Genomic DNA, 17,985 nt, shown 5'->3' on the forward strand with positions numbered 1-17,985 from the left:
TGCACTTCAGAGTAGCTTTCCATAATCAATAGTCCCCCTCTATTCAATAAAAAATTACTAGAGCATAAAATGTATAAAGCTCAATCGGTTCCCTTTATTTTGGTTGTCTGTTCAGCAGAAAAAAATGACAAGTTAATTCTTTCTAAATGCATTTACAACTTTAAAAGGACAACATAGATTATCATAAATTAGCCATGCTGCAGTAACTAATTTTTAACATATACACATTTAATTTGAATGCCTTGCACCAGCACTTTAAATCCAAGTGTGTTTGCAAACTATATGTGCTTAGTCAAAACATGACCATTAACTAATTCAATTATTCTTTCAATCTGTCATCATTAAATCACTTGCTATTCTACCCTATATTGCTTTGCTTGAAGTCTAAGCCTTTACAAGAAGGAAAAAGAAAATCACACTTTTAAAAGCAATTCTAAGCCTTATGAAAGTGACAAAGTCTGCATTCCAAAGGGCAGAGTTGCTATAAAACTCTGATGGTTCTGCTGTCCCATTGCTGTTAGAATCACTTTCTGCCACATTAGTAGGATAGAGCTGTTTAAAAAATAGTTGCTAAACATGCCTACTTTTCTAATTTTGACTTTGCTAATTTAGGATGTTGCCACATAGCAATTAATAAATTCCTTACGCCTTCTCCTCTGCCCACTTCCATTTAAATGATAGTTTGATTATGGGATTCCTTGGCTTAGCAGCATCCTCAGGAAGACAAGCTGGGTATCCTGCAAGAGTAGGCTTTTCTAATACAGAAATTTTCTCTTATATCTGACAGCCTCAGTTCCCATGCCCTACCCCCTCCCTCCGCCCGCCTGCAGCTGGCTGGGAGTTCTGCACGATAGTGGTGTGCGTCACGCCAAGCCGAGTTTGGCCTTGATCGGCCTGTCATGCTTACAGCTGCAAGATAAGCAGGCGACAACTAAATTCAATAGGTTCTTTTTTTTTCCTGCTATAAAACAACCCCCTCTTTCCTTAGGAGTCCAGAGTTGGAGCCACTCATAACATGGCTCCCTCCCTGCCTGCTAATTCCCTCAATAAACTTCCCTTTTCTGCTTGCTTCAGCTTGATGGCTTTCTGAGAGACTCTGTTCTTATAATATCCCTTGATGGTAATATGTACTTCCACCATTCTACCATTAGAAGATTCTTTTCTTTTTACTTAATCTTGGTTTCTTTTTTCAGGCTGTATATAACTCCTTAGAATGATAACATTTAATATTAATTTTAATGTATGATGTGAATATATTTATTAACCATTTCCTAAGAGTAGATTAAAATTATGGGGAATGTATGATGACATTGGGTGATTTGTTTTAGGCATGAAATAAAAAAGATTCAGAAACATTTTCTGGAAGGTAAATGAAGAAAAACTGAATTTCAGAGTTCTAATACATAGTTGCCTTGATGTTCAGGTTTTTGTCCCCATTCCTAGGCTGTCTCACTTAAGACTTATTTAGTGCAAAGAAATTGCTGCTACTAATACTCAGCAAAACCACTTTTCTCTCTTTCTCCCCCATCCACATCTAATTCATTAAACGGTTGTCTCCACCATCACAGGATATCCAGAATCTAATCTCACCTCACTACATTGACTATGCCTGCCTCAGTTGAAGCCACTATCATCTTCTCTGGACCTGCAAAGGCCTCCAAACTTGTCCCCGTCCTTTCACCTCTCCATAGTCTAGTCACCCAGTATCCAGAGTGGTCCTTTAAAACTGAAATTGTATGGTCATATTACAGTTCTCCTCAAAACTTTCCAATAATTTCCTAGTGTATTTGGAATAATGCAATTCTTACTCTGCCTAAAAGGTTCCCTGTAGCCTGGCTCTCAACTATCCCTCATTTTCTGTGAACCTGCCCCCTTTCTATCTTGACTTGCCTGTCCCAAGTGCACTGCTTTCAGTACTTTCCAAGAAAATGCCAAGCACTCTCTCTCCCTGGGATCTTTGAACAAGCTTATCTCTCTGCCTAGGATACACCTTCATTTTATACAGGATTCTGAGGACTTCCCTGGTCATGGGAAGAGCTACTGAAATAGCTCTTTTTCTCTCCCTTCCCTGCATTATCTGATGCCATGTTTTATATTGATGCATTTCTGTCTGCCCTTGTAGAAGGTGACCTCTCCAAGGTCAGGGACTTTGTATTGCTCACTGCTATTCATTTCTATTGTCTGAAATTGTGCCTGGCCCATACTTAGCACTCAAGAATTACTTATTGAAAGAAATGATGGATTAATGCGTGGCTGAGTTAAATGATTCAACTACTGTTTGGGCAGGCTTCTTTTTTTGTGAATCCTGATTTTTACCTCCTTCCTGCCTTTACTCTGTCATATATATATTTATATTAACAAAAATGTCCTTGTACAAATTATTTTCCCTGTGCATTCAGTATTTGAGTTATCAGCATTCCCCTGTTCAGAGATCTGAGATTCCAGAGTGGCTGACTGTGTGCTCTCTCACTGATAGTGGGGACACTGGAGTTGTTTTTCTGTGAATGGATGATGGCAGGTTCCCTAAGATTCAGAAGCACCAAAGAGAAATGTGGGGGACTTGAAAAAGCATTTTCTTCAAAAAGTTGTCTGCTTTAACTTGAATGGTAATTTCAACTTTTATAATTACAGATTCCTTTATTTGGCTTGTATTTTGTTTCTCTTATTAACTTGAAATTATTTCCTGAATGCACTAAAATTTGACCCTATGTGACCACAGTGCTCTAATTATAAAATGATTGGCTATGAAATATTTCAAATTGTTTTTGTGTTTGAACTGGAAGAAAAATTATTTTGGTATTGCGAAATATTGCTGGTCTGTTGTCACTGACTATCTTTTTCACCAATAGGGGATTTTTTGTTTGTTTGTTTGCTTTTGTTGTTTTGCTTCAGTCTAGAACACACTTCTTCAGACCAAGACTAACATTTGCTTGTTCTCATAATAACTATGCTGATAGCTGAATTTGCTTTCTGTATCCTCTGATAGTTTCATTGGTTTACCATTCACTATTTTAATCTATAAGATTGTCGTTTCATTAAGTAGATGTGCTTTAGAATCAGATAAATCTGACTTTGAATCCTGTTCTTCTGCTTATTTATGTGATCTTGGAAGAATTATGTACTTATCCTTTATGTAGATTCTTCCATTTGTAAAAGGGAAAATAACATTTTCCTCATGGGGTTGTCAAGGGGTAAACGAAGTAATACACCTAAATTTGTTAGCATGTAGAAAATATTGCTTATTATTATTACTTAGGGGATATGTTATGTTATGATACCCTGGTAGTCCAAATAAATTAGTGCCTTGTGTATCCTGTTTACCTGGAGTCTCTGACAAAAGCAAATGGATCATACACAGTCACATTGGTCAGGCGCTGTGCTGACTGTCTGATTTCTTTCATTCCATGGCCATCTACTTTACTTCAGGCATTTCCACAGTCAGTCTCAAAGTATTGCTCACTGAGAGAAGGTAGGACTCTGACTTTTGAGAATCCCCATATTTTTCTCCTAAGCAGAAGGATAAAATGAGGGTGTGTTGAAAGGCATCTGTGTCAGGAGAGAGAGAATGGAAAAGACCAGGTCTTTAACATGGACTGAGCCATTAAAGAGAGTGTCCCAGGCAGTCGGAGGACTATTACTGTAACAACTTCTAAAGGAGAAGTGAGTAACATTTAGCTGAGTGAACTCCTTTGATTCCTTATTCTGTCAGATCCTAGAGACACTTTTGCAGGTTGGTGGAGTTCAGGATGATCAGTTTTCATGGCTGCTGGGTGATTTGTGACTAAGCATAGATAGTGCTTTTGAAAAAATAAAGATAAAAGAATGAGAAAAGACTATGGAAAGAGACTCATTTAAAAAAGGAATATAGAAGTTTTTTACTGGTATGCTTTTTTTCTCTGCCACTTTCTGGGTTGATATTTTCTCTGAGGTGGTAAACTATCTGAGCAATAGTGATAATTGTCTTATATTTCTTTAGAGAATTTGTTGTTTGTAAGTGAATGGAATGTCTTTGTCTTTGCTTACTGAGCCACCAACAGGGTTTTTGTTACCTTATATAAAACCAAAGTCATTAAACTTTCCTTTATAATTTTCTCTATAATGACTTCCAAAATTTCTCCATTGTTGATTCTTATAGGGTCACGGTAAATTAATTGAAAAAGCAATTCCCACAGCGTGGGCCATTCCTTTCAAACAAGCTAACAAATAACTCTGAATTCCTCTAATTCTAAACTTTGTTTCTTTTACGTTCTTTGTTAATTTTGGTTGCTGGATCCTGAATCCTTAATATTGTATCCCTGAAACCCTAATAGTAGAACTTCTGATAAATTCAATGAAATCCTCATAAATAAAATGTGAACTGTGTGTGTGTGTATGCCTGTGTGTTTTCTGTGGCAGCAAGGGGGCAAAAGTCACACGAAGGAGGATGTATGAAGAAAGGAAGTTCATATTTATTGAATATTTATTATATGCCAGGTTCAAAATTTGTATTATTATCCCGTTTTATAGATAAGAAAATAGAACTGGGCCGAAGTCACATAACTAGTAAGTGGCAAGGGCCAGGTTGATTTGACTCTAAAGTATGCTTGTTGCTTATATCACGCTACCCTTCTTTTGCATATCTTATTTGCCTTGGAGCCTTGGGGTCTGTTGTTGTATCTCATCCCTTCCTTAATAGCAAGAGACACTTTTTTTTTAGGTAACCTTTGTAGGAAGAGAGTTTGAAATGAGGACACATCTCTGCCTCATTGTACCTTGACCTGGAATACAGAATCACCTGTGCCTTAAGACTCGGAGACAGGAGGAACTACCCTTGTGCTTGGGTGATCATAGAGAATATGAGTAAGGAGACAATTCTGAGTGAGGAGAAAGGGCTTAGGAGCATCACCCTCAGAGAAGGAGCACCTCTGTGAAGAACCAAACTTCTCTCAGTCCCTCATATCCAGGAATTAGAAACATATTGTTGTCTATGTTCACCGGCATAAGCATGACCTGAATTCTTTCCTAGGCCACTCATTTCAAGCCTTGGGAAACCATATGAAGCTGAACAGAGGGAGAACAACTGTGTTACAATAAACCCCAAAGGATTATCCAATTTTTTCTACAGTGGGTTTTTTTACAAGACTAATGGTTCTCAACTTTCAAGCCTTTGTGAATGATGACATTTATTATGAGGGGTTTGATCACTATTAGGTTTCTTAGAGATTTGTCTTCTGATTTTGACATTTGTTACTTGATTTCAATTTTGCCCAAGTTTCTAGAAGGCCATAGTCTTGGTGACGTGTACTTATTTTATTGCTCTTTGTTTTCTTTTAAAATCACAAAGCTGAGAACTTTTACCTAAAATCTGAAGTGGGACAGCAGATATGAAAATGTTCTTAGGTTTTGTTTATTGTTTCAGAAATTAACAACTCTGTTGGTATTTATATGAATATAATAGAATTATATTAATGCTGTGGACCTGAGGGATGCTGCAGTAATGTAACTGAACAACCAGTGGGATCCTACCGCTCGCTGCCCATGGGCAAAATCTGGAGACAAAGTCTGGTGGAGAGGAAAAGGAATTTTTAAAAAATTTGAAATATGCACAACAAGTTTCTTGATGGGCCCCCTCTCCCCCAGGAGTGTGTGGGCACCTGGCTGGTGACCACAGCAGCCCCTTCCCAAGGCTTCGTACATGACGGAGGGGCACAGGACTTGCTGCCTGGCCGCACTGCTTCCTGGGACCTGCAGGGACCAAGCTTCTTTCCCCCATCGTTCTCGCCAGTCCTATCACCCCGCTAGCCCCAACCTCTGGCACTCCTGGTCAGGGCTGGAGTGCTTGGGGAGTGGCCAGAGGCCTCGGGTTGTGCTGGGGCTATACCGGCAAGCCCACACTAGCATGGGTCACATGCAGACAGGCGGCAGCCACCCTTCCTCTCTGGAGAAGGTGTGCAGGAATTGCTGGCCAGCCATGCTCCCTGAACCCGCCTGCTGGAGACTGTCCCCTGCCCTCTTACCAGAACCTGCTACGCTCCTGGCCAGCGGCACAGAAATCCTTCTAGCAAGGCCTGCTGGCTCAGGAACCTCAGCCCCCGGCACTGAAACCACCAGCCAGGGGATGCAGGAGCGAAAATGTGCATTTTCCATGCTCCACTTTTTAAAACTGCCCCCAAATTCCTCTGTGCAGTAGAAATAGGTGGGAGGGTATGCCCTCCCATCCAAATGCCTCCCTAGCTTTTGGCACCAGCACTACCAGGCCTCTTCTTGCTGCATCACTTTCTCATCCTTCTGGGTTCCAGGGTGACACACACCTGCGCCATCTTTGGTGCTTCTCTCTCTCTCCCTGTTTCTGGGGAGGAATTGCTCCCCATTAGAGTAACCCACAAAATGAAATTCTGTCTGAAATAATTCTTCAGGTATTAGTGCAGTGTTGTTATGGTAGTTTTGATTTTTGCCAGTTATGTACAAATTCCATTGTGTTTTCACTCCTTGTTTTTATGTATGGCATGCGTGTATGCATGTCTATTAATATGTATCTTAACCAGTTATAAGCCAGGAAGACATGTTGCTAAGTCAGTTTAAATAACAGCATGTCTGCATATGTAAAAAAAAACAAAAGTACCCATCAGTGAAATATAGGTGTACTTTATTAACTCATTTTTAATATGTATACCTTTCTCCCCATGGGCTCAAAAAGATAGAAATACTTTCCTTTATCAAGAAAGTTAAAACGTTAGAGGTCATTTCAATTAATTTAAATTAATGTATTCCCAACTTCATAGATTCAGACCATATCCTACAAATTAAAAAAAGAAAGGCCAGTTTTCACACAAAGTTATCTAGAATTTTTTGAAGTGAATCCCCATTACAAGTTCAGCTCCTATGAGTTCAGCTCATTTGGTTTCCAGCTCCTTCTAATTCGTTCTCTCTCACAGCTTCAAGGCTAAGAAAAACCTACTGTTTATCCATATTTCTTTCCTTAACTCCTCTTATCCTATTAGACTGCTGTGATTTTTCTCTAGGACATAAAAGGGATTTAGTATTCAAAGGCGCGTTAGACTTCTTTATCCATAGGCAAAGATCTGTCCTTAGAAAGAGAGATTATTATGCACACTTGGTGCCATGACTTAAGTTTTCTTTAGAATTTTATATTTTTCTTACTTCTTCTTCTTCTTTTAAATAAATCAAACCAAATAGGTATTCCTGGAGGACTTCTGAATGGAAAGAATGCCAAGTCTCCATCCTCCTCGAGCAGCAGGACCCCCACTGGGATGTGACGGGACCCGTTTGTGGAGGTGGGATCCAGACCCGGGAGGTGTACTGTGCCCAGAGCACACCAGCGTCCACCGCGCAGAGGGCCAAGGAAGGTAGGCAGCCAGTTTCAGGGACAGGTGGTGCTACTGGCTGGAAGGGAGATCAACTCCAACCCTATCTCCTCATATTCTTCTGGGTACAGTGGACCCTCAGCATTCACAAATTTAATATTTGTTTTGTTGACTATTTGCACATCATTTCTAAATTCTGCTACTCACAGTAATTTGGAATAGTTGAAAAGAATAGTAATGATAAAAACATCAACCTCAAAGGATCGTTGTGAAAGTGAAATGAGAAAAATATACCTAAGATCTGTAGCACAAATGAATACTACCCTCTGAGAGGCTGGAATGATTCAATTAGTAATGCATGAGAAGCAGTATTGTTTTGTTTTGTTTTTTTCCCAGTAGTGCTTTCTGTGTGTGTGAATGTATGGATGTGGCAATTTCTACAGAGGTATCATTTTTAACTGTCAATGTCAATGCCAATTTATTGCCTAACTGACAATTTCAATCTTATGAAATGAAGGAGGAGAAACAACTTCCTCCGTGGTAGGCTTTCTACTGGGCAGGTACAATCTCAACATTGGTCCATTTGTTTCAGAGGTTGGGACAATGATAACATACAGAGACTGAAAAACTGGCCCAGATTTTTTTTTAAAGTCAATCGATTGAAAATTCAAGAGTAGACAATAATGCTTCCACTCTAGAAGAAGGTGTGAGCTGTTCCAGCCACATTGGAGAACATAGCAGTGCACTCTTCAGAAGTGGTTGAGGTGGGAATGTTCCCTGGCGTGTACATATACATTTTCTCCTGTGGTATTTAGTTAGGGAGGTAAAATGTGAGTTTAGTTACTTTGTAAATGTATCCATTTTATCTTATAAAGCTTTCCAATCAAGTGCCTTTTCTTGACATGGACTTTCATTGTTCCAGGGACAACTGTGACCATAGACTTGGAAGATGCACCTTATGACACACAGAGAAATAATCTTTACAGACTCCTTAAGCATTTGTTTCAACAATCGAAGTTACTGCCACATTTACATGACTAGAGTTATTTAAAAATAACAGTTAAATTTTAGCCCTGGCTGCTGTGGCTCACTGATTTGAGTGTCGGCCTAAGAGCCAAGTGTCGCTGGTTTGATTCCCAGTCAGGGCACATGACTAGGTTGCACGTCAGATCCCCAGTTGGGGTCGTGAGTGAGAGGCAACCACACAGTGATGTTTCTCTCCCTCTCTTTCTCCTTTCCCCTCTCTCTAAAAATAAATAAATAAACAAGCAAATAAATTATTTAAAAATAGATAAATAAGAACGACAGTTAAATTTTAATGTTACTTTGGGAAAGTCACAATTTATACGAATGATTTTCCAGAACAAAACATGAGTATGCTTACTCCTCTGAATTTGGAAGAACAGAATTTAAATAAAAAGCTCTAGCTTATTTTTTCAGACCTTGGTGATTTTTCTATTACACTTTCTGCTTTTACTATTATCTACAGTTCTACGGTATTCAGGGGTCAAAACATAAATGAGAATTTATGACCTATCTATTTTCAGCTTCAACTTGTAGTCTTCTCTTGACATTTTCATCTTTCATTTACTAAAGTTTCTTTAGTAAAAATAGCTTTACTTATGGGTCACCTATTTCTAAAGTTTCTTCAACCTTAATCTTTTTAGCTTTCTTAATGGAAACATATTGGGCAGGAAGACTGTAATTAAGAAGAAGGTGAAAAATGGTGTTCTAGAGTTGGGAATCACATGCTAGTGAGGAGGTTAAGTAGAAGGGTGATGTTAAATATAGATTTATCAGCCTTTTAAACCCTGCTAAAATCTTCTTTAAGCATCTAAAGAAGAGGAAAAATGTTAGGCCAAGTTACACTTCAAGATTTGTATGTGGGTTTACCTGAAAATAAAATCTACTTAGCCTTATGCCTGGTAATCTAGTTCTCGGCAGGGGTTGAGGTTGGAGGGTCTTAGAGGTGGGGACAAGATGTAAATACATGGGTGTATATACTGAGACCATTTACTCTTGTACAAAGTTTAATACAGTGAGTTAAACTAGTTTGCATTGGAAAACATGGCGCAGCCACGATTGCATTAATGACATGGTATAGCTTACAATTTACCTTTGTAGACATTAACAGGGGTTTTATTTTGCTCTTATATGGAAGTGAATCAGAAAGATTATTCAGCCATTACTTTCCCTTCTTACAAATCCTTTCCTTTCCTATTATTGTAATTTATAGATAGACCTTGACAGATCTGGCAACATGAGAATTTCTCCTTGGCTCAAGTTAAACACGAGAGAATAATTGAGTTGCCATTATTAGGGACCAGTAAGTTTGTTTGCGCAATTAAAGTGACAGAATTTAAGTATTTCTAACCTTTTCTGCTAATGCAGAAAGAAGGCCAAAATTGATCACAATTTTGCATTTCAATTTGGTGAACATCTTTTTTTATTATTATATTAGATTTTGGAGGGAGAAATAATTTTAATAGCATCAATTTTGGAAACTTTTCTCAGTCACAGTTGTCTTTCCCACAAAGTTAATTTCTCCTTAGACCCCAGGATGGTCTGTTCATTCTCTGGAGTAGAATTGCTTGACTTTTCTTCCCTATAAAATCTTACCGTTTACTTAGGTATGTGAAACACTGCTTTCCAAGAACCTGATTCTAGAGAAATACATAATCCTGGAGGGTTGAAGGGGAGGGAAAAGAAGATGTATTTCTATGGATCTATATGTAAGAGAATGCAATAGAATTTCCAGATGCCAGAATAGGGGTAGGGAAAGAAAGCTAATTCTCTCTCTAGGGCCTCCAAGCCTCTTGCCTAGGCTGGATGCTGAGGCTTAATTTTGTTTTATGGTGACTTTGTCATGCAGATGTCCCCATCCCAGCTTGACTTCAATTCATGGTGTTTGTAGGAATAGTATAATAATAGCTGTGGCATATTTACCTGATTCTATTGTTCAGTGTTCATATAATGTTTTAGCTGTAACTAAAATAGTGCTATAATAATCAAGACAAGAAATATTAATAGTAGTCAAGCCAATAGAAGTGGGGATAAAAATATAGAGGGGTATTTATGATTTTATTTACAACTTACTGTTGTAAAGAAAATTGTGTCTCTTATAATTCAGAAACACCTATAAGAGCAATGTTTATCTGTAGATCTAGAAGCTTGAGTCTGGTAAGACCATTTTCTTTTTTGCCTTTTTCTCAAATGAAATTAAAGCTACTTAGTATGTATTCAAGGGTGACTTCTAAGAAGGTAAACAATGAAACATGGAACACCTTTAAAATCTAATAAATAAACACTGGGACAAATTCATTCTATTTATAACAATGTTGCCTAGAGACTGGGATGTCAGTAAATATAGAATGAAACAGTATAAAGTTAGAATGTATCATTAATTGAGGAAAAATAAAACCAAAACCCCCACAAAAACTAAATAAAATATCAGGAGAAGCTACTAGTGTGGTTTTAGTTAAGTAGATAACTACCTGTTTTTGTTTTTTTGTTTTTTTTAATTTAAGATTCATTATTTGTCATCAAATGGACAAAACTATTTTAAAAATGGAATACACTTAAGCTTTAAATTATTGAATACATTAGTTTACCCCTGCACTCCAGTAAGATTCAGTAGTTCTTGAAAGTCCTAAGTCTTCCTCATGCTGGGCCCAGAGTTGATATTATGGAAGTACACAATCAGATAAGAGAATGTCCTGGAATGCCGAGTACTATATGAGTCTAACTAGCATATGAAGATGTAATGTGTTTTGGTTCTAGATTTTAATTCTGACCTGTATGGAACTTTGATAAGCCACATAAATGTTGTTCCAGTCTTCTAGTTCATTAAATTGGTTTTAAATATATTGATGAGGTAAGTAAAATGTGGATGGTAATCACACATTCATTTTTTAAATATAATTTATGTATTACTATGTTTTAGGCTATGTACTAGACACTGTTATTATTAAGGTACCCCTTGTTAATTTATAGTCTCTTCATTAGAATGACAACTGAACTAACAATTAGGCTATTGTGTTTTGATAATGTGATCTTTTTATATGCACATACACACACAGCAGGGCAAAAATAGGTTGATATATATCATGGTTAAAACCATGTTATAATGATGTCTGAGAGTGGACTTCATAAAGGAGGTAATACTGAATGGAGGGTCAACAGGAAAGAATGCTCTAAGCGGGACAGGGAGGACATATGGAGAAGAATGGAGATGTTTATATTCATGGGCGGCATGTGCACCGGTGTGAGGAGAGCCCAGGGAATAAAGAAGCCACACTGACACAGGAAAACCAGGCCTTGGGGCTATTATGGGGTTAAGACTATTTATTTATTTACTTACTTACTTTACATATTTATTTGTAAAGGCTCTATTTATTTGTAGAGAGAAGGGAAGGGAAGGAGAAAGAGAGGAAGAGGAACATTGATACAAGAGAGAAACATTGATTGGTTGCCTCTTGCATGCACCCCAACTGGAGATTGAACCTGCAACCCAGGCATGTGCCCTGAGCAGGAATCAAACTGACGCCTTTTCACTTTGTCAGATGATGGATGCCCTGAGCCATGCCAGTCAGGGCAAGACTATTTTTGATACTATGGGTACCCATTGCAGTCCTCCCCCTCCCCCCTTCACTGCAGGCTTTTTTTTTTTTTTTTAATTTTTTTATTTTGGTTTTTCAATTACAGTTGTCCCCTTTTCCCCCAATTTCTCTCCCCCACCCAACCCACCCCCTCTCCCGCAATCATATCCCTCCCCGTTGTCCATGTCCATGAGTCTTTCATACAGGCTCTTTAATTAAACCCTTCCCTTACTTATCCCCCTTCTCTCCCTCTCCCCTCCCCCCTATTGACTGCTATTCTGCTCTTTGTTCTATTTAGTTCCTTTGTTTGTGTTGTTCTTTAGTTTCCTGTATTAGGTGATATCATATGGTATTTTTCTTTCTTTGCCTGGCTTATTTCACTAAGCATAATTCTCTCTAGTTCCATCCATGTTGTTGCAAATGGCAGGAGTTCCTTCTTTCTTTCTGCTGCATAGTATTCCATTGTGTAAATGTACCACAGTTTTTTGATCCACTCATCTACAGATGGGCACTTAGGTTGTTTCCAGCACTTAGCTATTGTAAACAGTGCTGCAATGAACATAGGAGTGCATAAGTTCTTTTGAACTGGTGTTTCAAGATTCTTCGGGTACAATCCTAGTAGTGGAGTCGCTGGTTCAAAAGGCAGTTCCATTTTTAGTCTTTTGAGGTAATTCCATACTGTTCTCCATAGTGGCTGCACCAGTCCACTGCAGGCTTTTAAGCAGAAAAAAAAAATCATATTCTTAGCTGTATCTAAAAATGTGGAAATGTTAGTATGCTAACAAAATTCTCATGAGTGGTCATGTCCTATTTGCAAACTTATCTGATTATCCAAGAAGTTTTTAGATATGAAATAAAGTAATTTACATTATGAACAGACGAACAGATTTCTTAAGCGGCAATTGAAGGAGATATTTCACCATCATTTGAGGACCTAGAAATGTCCTTTGCCTATCTTTAGAAATTGGTTTTAAAGTCAATAAGCTCATTTGGGTGTAAGAATAGTGTCAAGAAAATAATGCACTTAGAAGTTCCCCTAGTGTTAACTCTTACAGGAGAAATGAGACTGCTTAAAGGGGGTTGTAGGCGTTTTCTTTTGCCTTATCCTAACAGGGAAGCAGAGATATCTAGAAGAAATAATCTTTGCTAATTAACAGCAGGACATTTGATGGCGGTTCACTTGAGACCATGAAACAGAAGGGCACTGCCCTGTTAACTTACCATCTTGGAAATATACTCAATATGTATATTCATATAGTTCAGATATTCTCTCCAAAATTCCAAGAGTGGGAAAGCTGAGAAAAGATGAGAAAAAGAACATTGAATACTTAGAAGCAATTAGGTCACTAGAAGTTTAAAATTAAGATTGGTTTCTAGTGGTTCTGTTTCATTACATTTGTATCTCAGTTTAGTGATTTTTTAATCAAGTGTAACAAACTTATCTTAGTGCACTATAGCAAGTGTTTATTGAGTTACTGTGCTTAGCAAAAATATTGAAGAGTTCCTACTCTAAGCATTCATTAAATTTTCAGGCTGTTCTTGACATTAAAATTTTCTTAATTTATTTAGCTCAAGGTGTAATTCACATGATTGAAATGAAGGCAGGAAAGAACAGCCCTGGGAGAAAAAAATAGAGGCAGGATATTTCAGGAGAAAGTCTAGCATTGAATAAAGGTTACTCCTGGGGGAAAAATTGCTAGTGAAAATTGGGCCTTTTTTATAACACGTGAGTCCTGCTTAATTTTATCTCCTAAAGAGAAAGAGCACATTTTCTTCTTTGTGCATTATATTTTATGTTTATTCAAAATTAACACAACTGAAAAATTTAACGCTGTGTGGTATTGAAACTAAATCATGTGGCATCAAAGAGGAGCAAGATTGTCAAGGAGCAAGAACTAGATGTGTTTGGATTTTTTCTAATGGTTTTACCAGTAGTATTTCAGCTTTCCTAACCCCGTTACACTAAATCTCCATACCCCTGCAACAACACATTACTTTTTGCCTGGTTCCTAGCTATTGATGTGTTTGTCATTGTCAACCATTAGGCAGTAAAGGCCTTAGCAACCATACTTGGGGTCCTTCTTCTTTGTATCTTTAAGTACCAGTGCCCAACTTATAAATGGCAAATTACACATGCTTATAGCATCCAAAAAGGGAAACTTCTTAAGTGAGAGGTTGACATATTTAGTTTTGTTGAATGATTTTGCTTTTGAGGTGGCACAGAGGAAGAAACTGTTTTACTGTTGACAAAAGCAAAGTGATCTGCTCTCTGGATACGAGCATGCCACGGCCTGGAGTGGAATCAGATAAAATAGAAGCTATGAGGACCATAGAGTGATGGAAACAGTCCATGGGGGGAGATTGGGAAGGAGTGCAAAGGAGGGAAAAGCAAGGAGGTCCACTGGGCTAGGGAGACCTCTTTGGACTGAAATGGTGTATTTGCCCAGTATTCTTGGCCCATGACACTAGGTAGTTGATTTTTGAATAGTCTCCAAAGTGAAATGTATCCTTATTGTTGTTGTCCAGAGAAGACAGATTATGGAAACTACAAAGATTTAAAACTATTTACTTCTCTCAGTGTTACTTTTTATTTCTTTAACAATCTGGGAGAGGTTATGAGACAGTCATACAATAACTTTAGGCATGGGGTAATGGGAAGTTTGGGGAAGGAGAGATTAAACTAGTGGAATGTAGGGGACATCAGGCTGGTTTGTGAAGAAAAACATTTCTATGTGATCCTTAAAGGAAGGGCGTGGCTGAGACGAGTGTTCATGTGAAAGGGACAGAATCCCAGGTGAAGCAAACCATATGAGTTAAAGACACAGAAGTGAAAAGTCCTAGAACATGATTAGGGTAAAGTCAATAATCACATTGGGCATGAATGTGGGGTGGATGAACGTAAGTGCTATGGCTTTAGGGTAGAGATAGAATTCCATGGTCTTGGACCTGCTGATCATCAGAATATGAGATGACAGGAGTGAACTATTCCCTTCTCCATCCCTGTCCAACACTCTGAGCTCCAACAATATAAACATCTTCTTTTCACACACTAGGCCTTTAGAGCCAGCCTCTGACTGACCATTGACCACCATCCTAAGATCTCCCAGCACTTCCCTGCCACCTATCAAACTTAATCCTTGACTCAGACCTATTACCTGGATAACCCCTCCTTAGAAACTCTTTCTTCTGGGAACCCAGGCGACCACAGAGTCTCTTCTCAGCCAGCAGAGCACTTTATGTCACTGCATTATAATTGCTTGTTTGTATGCCCTGTTAACCAGGATACTGCTCATTGCCTGTAAGGTCAGGGACCACATTGCTGTTGTTCACCATCATTTCCCCAGCAATTGGTACCGTATCTACCACATGAAAGGTGCTTGTATTGAATTCAAGGCTTTGCTCCATCTCTATTTCTTTGACCATCTCTTTTCTTTCTCCTGGTTGATTCTCTGCAAGTATGCAATTACCAACTTTGTTTTCAGACTTGGATAAACCACTGCATTATGGTGCATGGATCTGGCTTCTTGAGTAGCAGCTGAGGGGCTGACGTTCAGCCTTGAAGACAGAACTTGGAAGTGCAGGAGGACTAACACTTCACCAATGATTTAGGAGAAAGCCAGGCTCTTCCTAGTGCACCTGTGTGTTATGCCAGTATATTCTTGCAGCCCTTGCACAGAAGTCTGTTTTCCAAATACACAGGTCTGCTATATGTCTTTGTGGTTTCATGTGAAAGGTTAGTCAGTGCAATAACACAGTGCATAGCCTCACATCCTTGCCTTACTCCCGCTGTTTTCTCCCTAGCACTGCCTCCTGGCCCTGTGACTCCCAAATAAAGTATTAAGACATTAAATCTCATTTTAGGCTTGGCTTTCTAGGGGATATCAGCTACAAAAAAACTCAAGAATATGTCTCAAAACTAAAAATGGAAGATATTGTTTTTCAGAATTTATTGTAATAGTCTACATGAGACATAGTATGTGCTTTTCCTAGTTTATTTTTCTTCTCTATTTTATTCTCAACTTCACTTTTTCTCCTCTTCCTCATCATGCAGTTTTTCTATTTTTTCCCTTTGTCCTCCTTTTCCTCTTTTTTTTTTTTTAAATCTGACATAGGTCTTTGGAGCAGGAACATTTTCAGTAGCTGTGGTAGACTTCACTGCAAGTAGCACAATCCCTGCCACAAGGTAGTATGGGCTCAGTAGGTATTTCTTGAAATAATGAATGTAATCCCCCACATATAGCTTTACCTTTCAGTTTTAGGCTTTTGTTTTCACTTTGGGATAACTTTTTTTCTTGATTTCAAGTGCTCACGTCCACCTGCACTTCGTTAATGAACAGTTACGTTCTCCTTTCCAGGCTAGAAGATTACATTTGGAAAAGCATGCCAAGACTGGAGCATTTACAGTGTTTAGTTGGGTATCTCAGTAAACTTCATTTTGTCAGCTGGATTAGATTTTTCTGGAGCACCAAGCCAAGAGTAATGAGGTTCTTCTTGGCAGTGTACTTCCTGAAAGAAATTTATTTCTTCCAAATCTATTTTTCCAGCCTTGTTGAATATGTGAATGTCCTGGCATGAAAGATATAAAAGTAACATCTGTTTATTGCCCAAATCTTTTTGCATGGAAGTTTCACAAGTTACTCACCAACTTATTCTAGTATTTAAATTTTTTTTTCACTTTCTTTAGTTTAAACTTCTCATCAGTTCCTTCCTCAGAGAGAAGATTCAGTAACATCTTCATGTGCTTAAGAATGGTTTAATTACTCCTACGTCTTTTGGCCATTTTCTCAGGCATCATGGGAGGAGAATCAATTTCCACATCAAGAGAAAACCTGGGAAATGAGCTGAATCATGATGCTACTTCTAAGATGTTATGTGTCTCCATGTGGAATATATCATTGTAGATTATTTTATTCTTTTAAGATCTGTTTTCCTAAGGCTTCAGTTATATCTGACTCCTGATGAAATTTACCCAAGTTGTCCCAATTTTTTCTAGGCTGAAGCTCAGAATTGTAAATAACTATTTCTATTTGAATAATCTATAGCATTTTACTTTTTAAAAGTTTATTATTGATTTTAGAGAGAGAGAGGTAGAGAGAGAGAGAGAGAGAGACCTAGTTGTATCTATATTGTTCCACTTATTTATGCGTTCATTGGTTGATTCTTGTATATGCCCTGACCAGGCATCGAACCTGCAACCGTGGCATAAGGTGATGGCTCTAACCAACTTAGCTACCTGGCCAGGGCACCTATAGCATTTTAAATTCTGTGTTCCTTATATTGGATTATATGTTATCCTGCCCAACCCCATTTCAGATTCTTTTCCAGGGTTCCACAGTTCAGGAATTTGTTCCTCCTCCAGCCCATGTTAGAAACCTGGGCTATGTCCTTAATATTTTACTGTCATTTATCTCTTGGCACACATTCAATCCATTACCAAATTCTGTTCATTCTACTTATTTTATTTGCTTATTCTATTTATTTATTTCTATCCATCTTCTTGTCTAGCATTATTTCCCATATGAACTCCTATAATAGGTTTCTTAGTGATTTCTCTTCTTCTGCTCTTCCTCCTAAATAGACAGGGCATGTTTCATATGGCTCAGCACATAGGCTCTGCACACACACTCGTCGTCGGCAGCCGTCCGTCTCGAGAGACGATGGTGTAGCTTCTTAAGAGTCTATCTGCACCGCCGAGAATGGCTGTGCAGTCCGACTCGGGAGTGACATGGTAGTATCTGTCTCCTCCCGTGTTGAATCGACATCTTGCGATGACGCTGAAGCTACAGAGCCTGGGCAGGGTAATATGGAGGGTCTGCTGTTGCCCATGCAGCAGACCCCCCCTCTCTTCGCAGCTGAAGGATCCAAGGGAAAGACGGAGTCAATACAGCTTGGCTTCAGGTGCGCCGCAGGAGTTGCCGGTGTTGACTACAACGTCAAACCGCCTTAGGGACTCCGGCTCCGGATTTTCTGTCGGGGTTTACTCCCTTAGCCTTTCCCCTGAAGAGGTATGCCGCAAGGCAGCGGAGGTTTTTTGGAGTCAGAGTTTTCCTTCTCTGCACACACACTACCTCTATTCAAATTCT

General features: G+C 38.7%; 1 protein-coding gene across 1 annotated transcript in view; it reads left to right on the top strand.

Annotated features, from left to right (window-relative positions):
- Positions 1-17,985, top strand: part of THSD7B (thrombospondin type 1 domain containing 7B) — an 824,502-nt gene that overhangs the window by 240,692 nt on the left and 565,825 nt on the right. The window contains exon 4 of the mRNA XM_090267231.1: positions 7,177-7,346. Coding sequence (XP_090123357.1) covers positions 7,177-7,346 — 170 coding nt within the window. The remainder of the gene's footprint in view (positions 1-7,176; positions 7,347-17,985) is intronic.

Source organism: Furipterus horrens, unplaced genomic scaffold, assembly GCF_987537825.1.
Source record: "Furipterus horrens unplaced genomic scaffold, mFurHor1.1.pri manual_scaffold_1, whole genome shotgun sequence".
NCBI classification, from domain to species: domain Eukaryota; kingdom Metazoa; phylum Chordata; class Mammalia; order Chiroptera; family Furipteridae; genus Furipterus; species Furipterus horrens.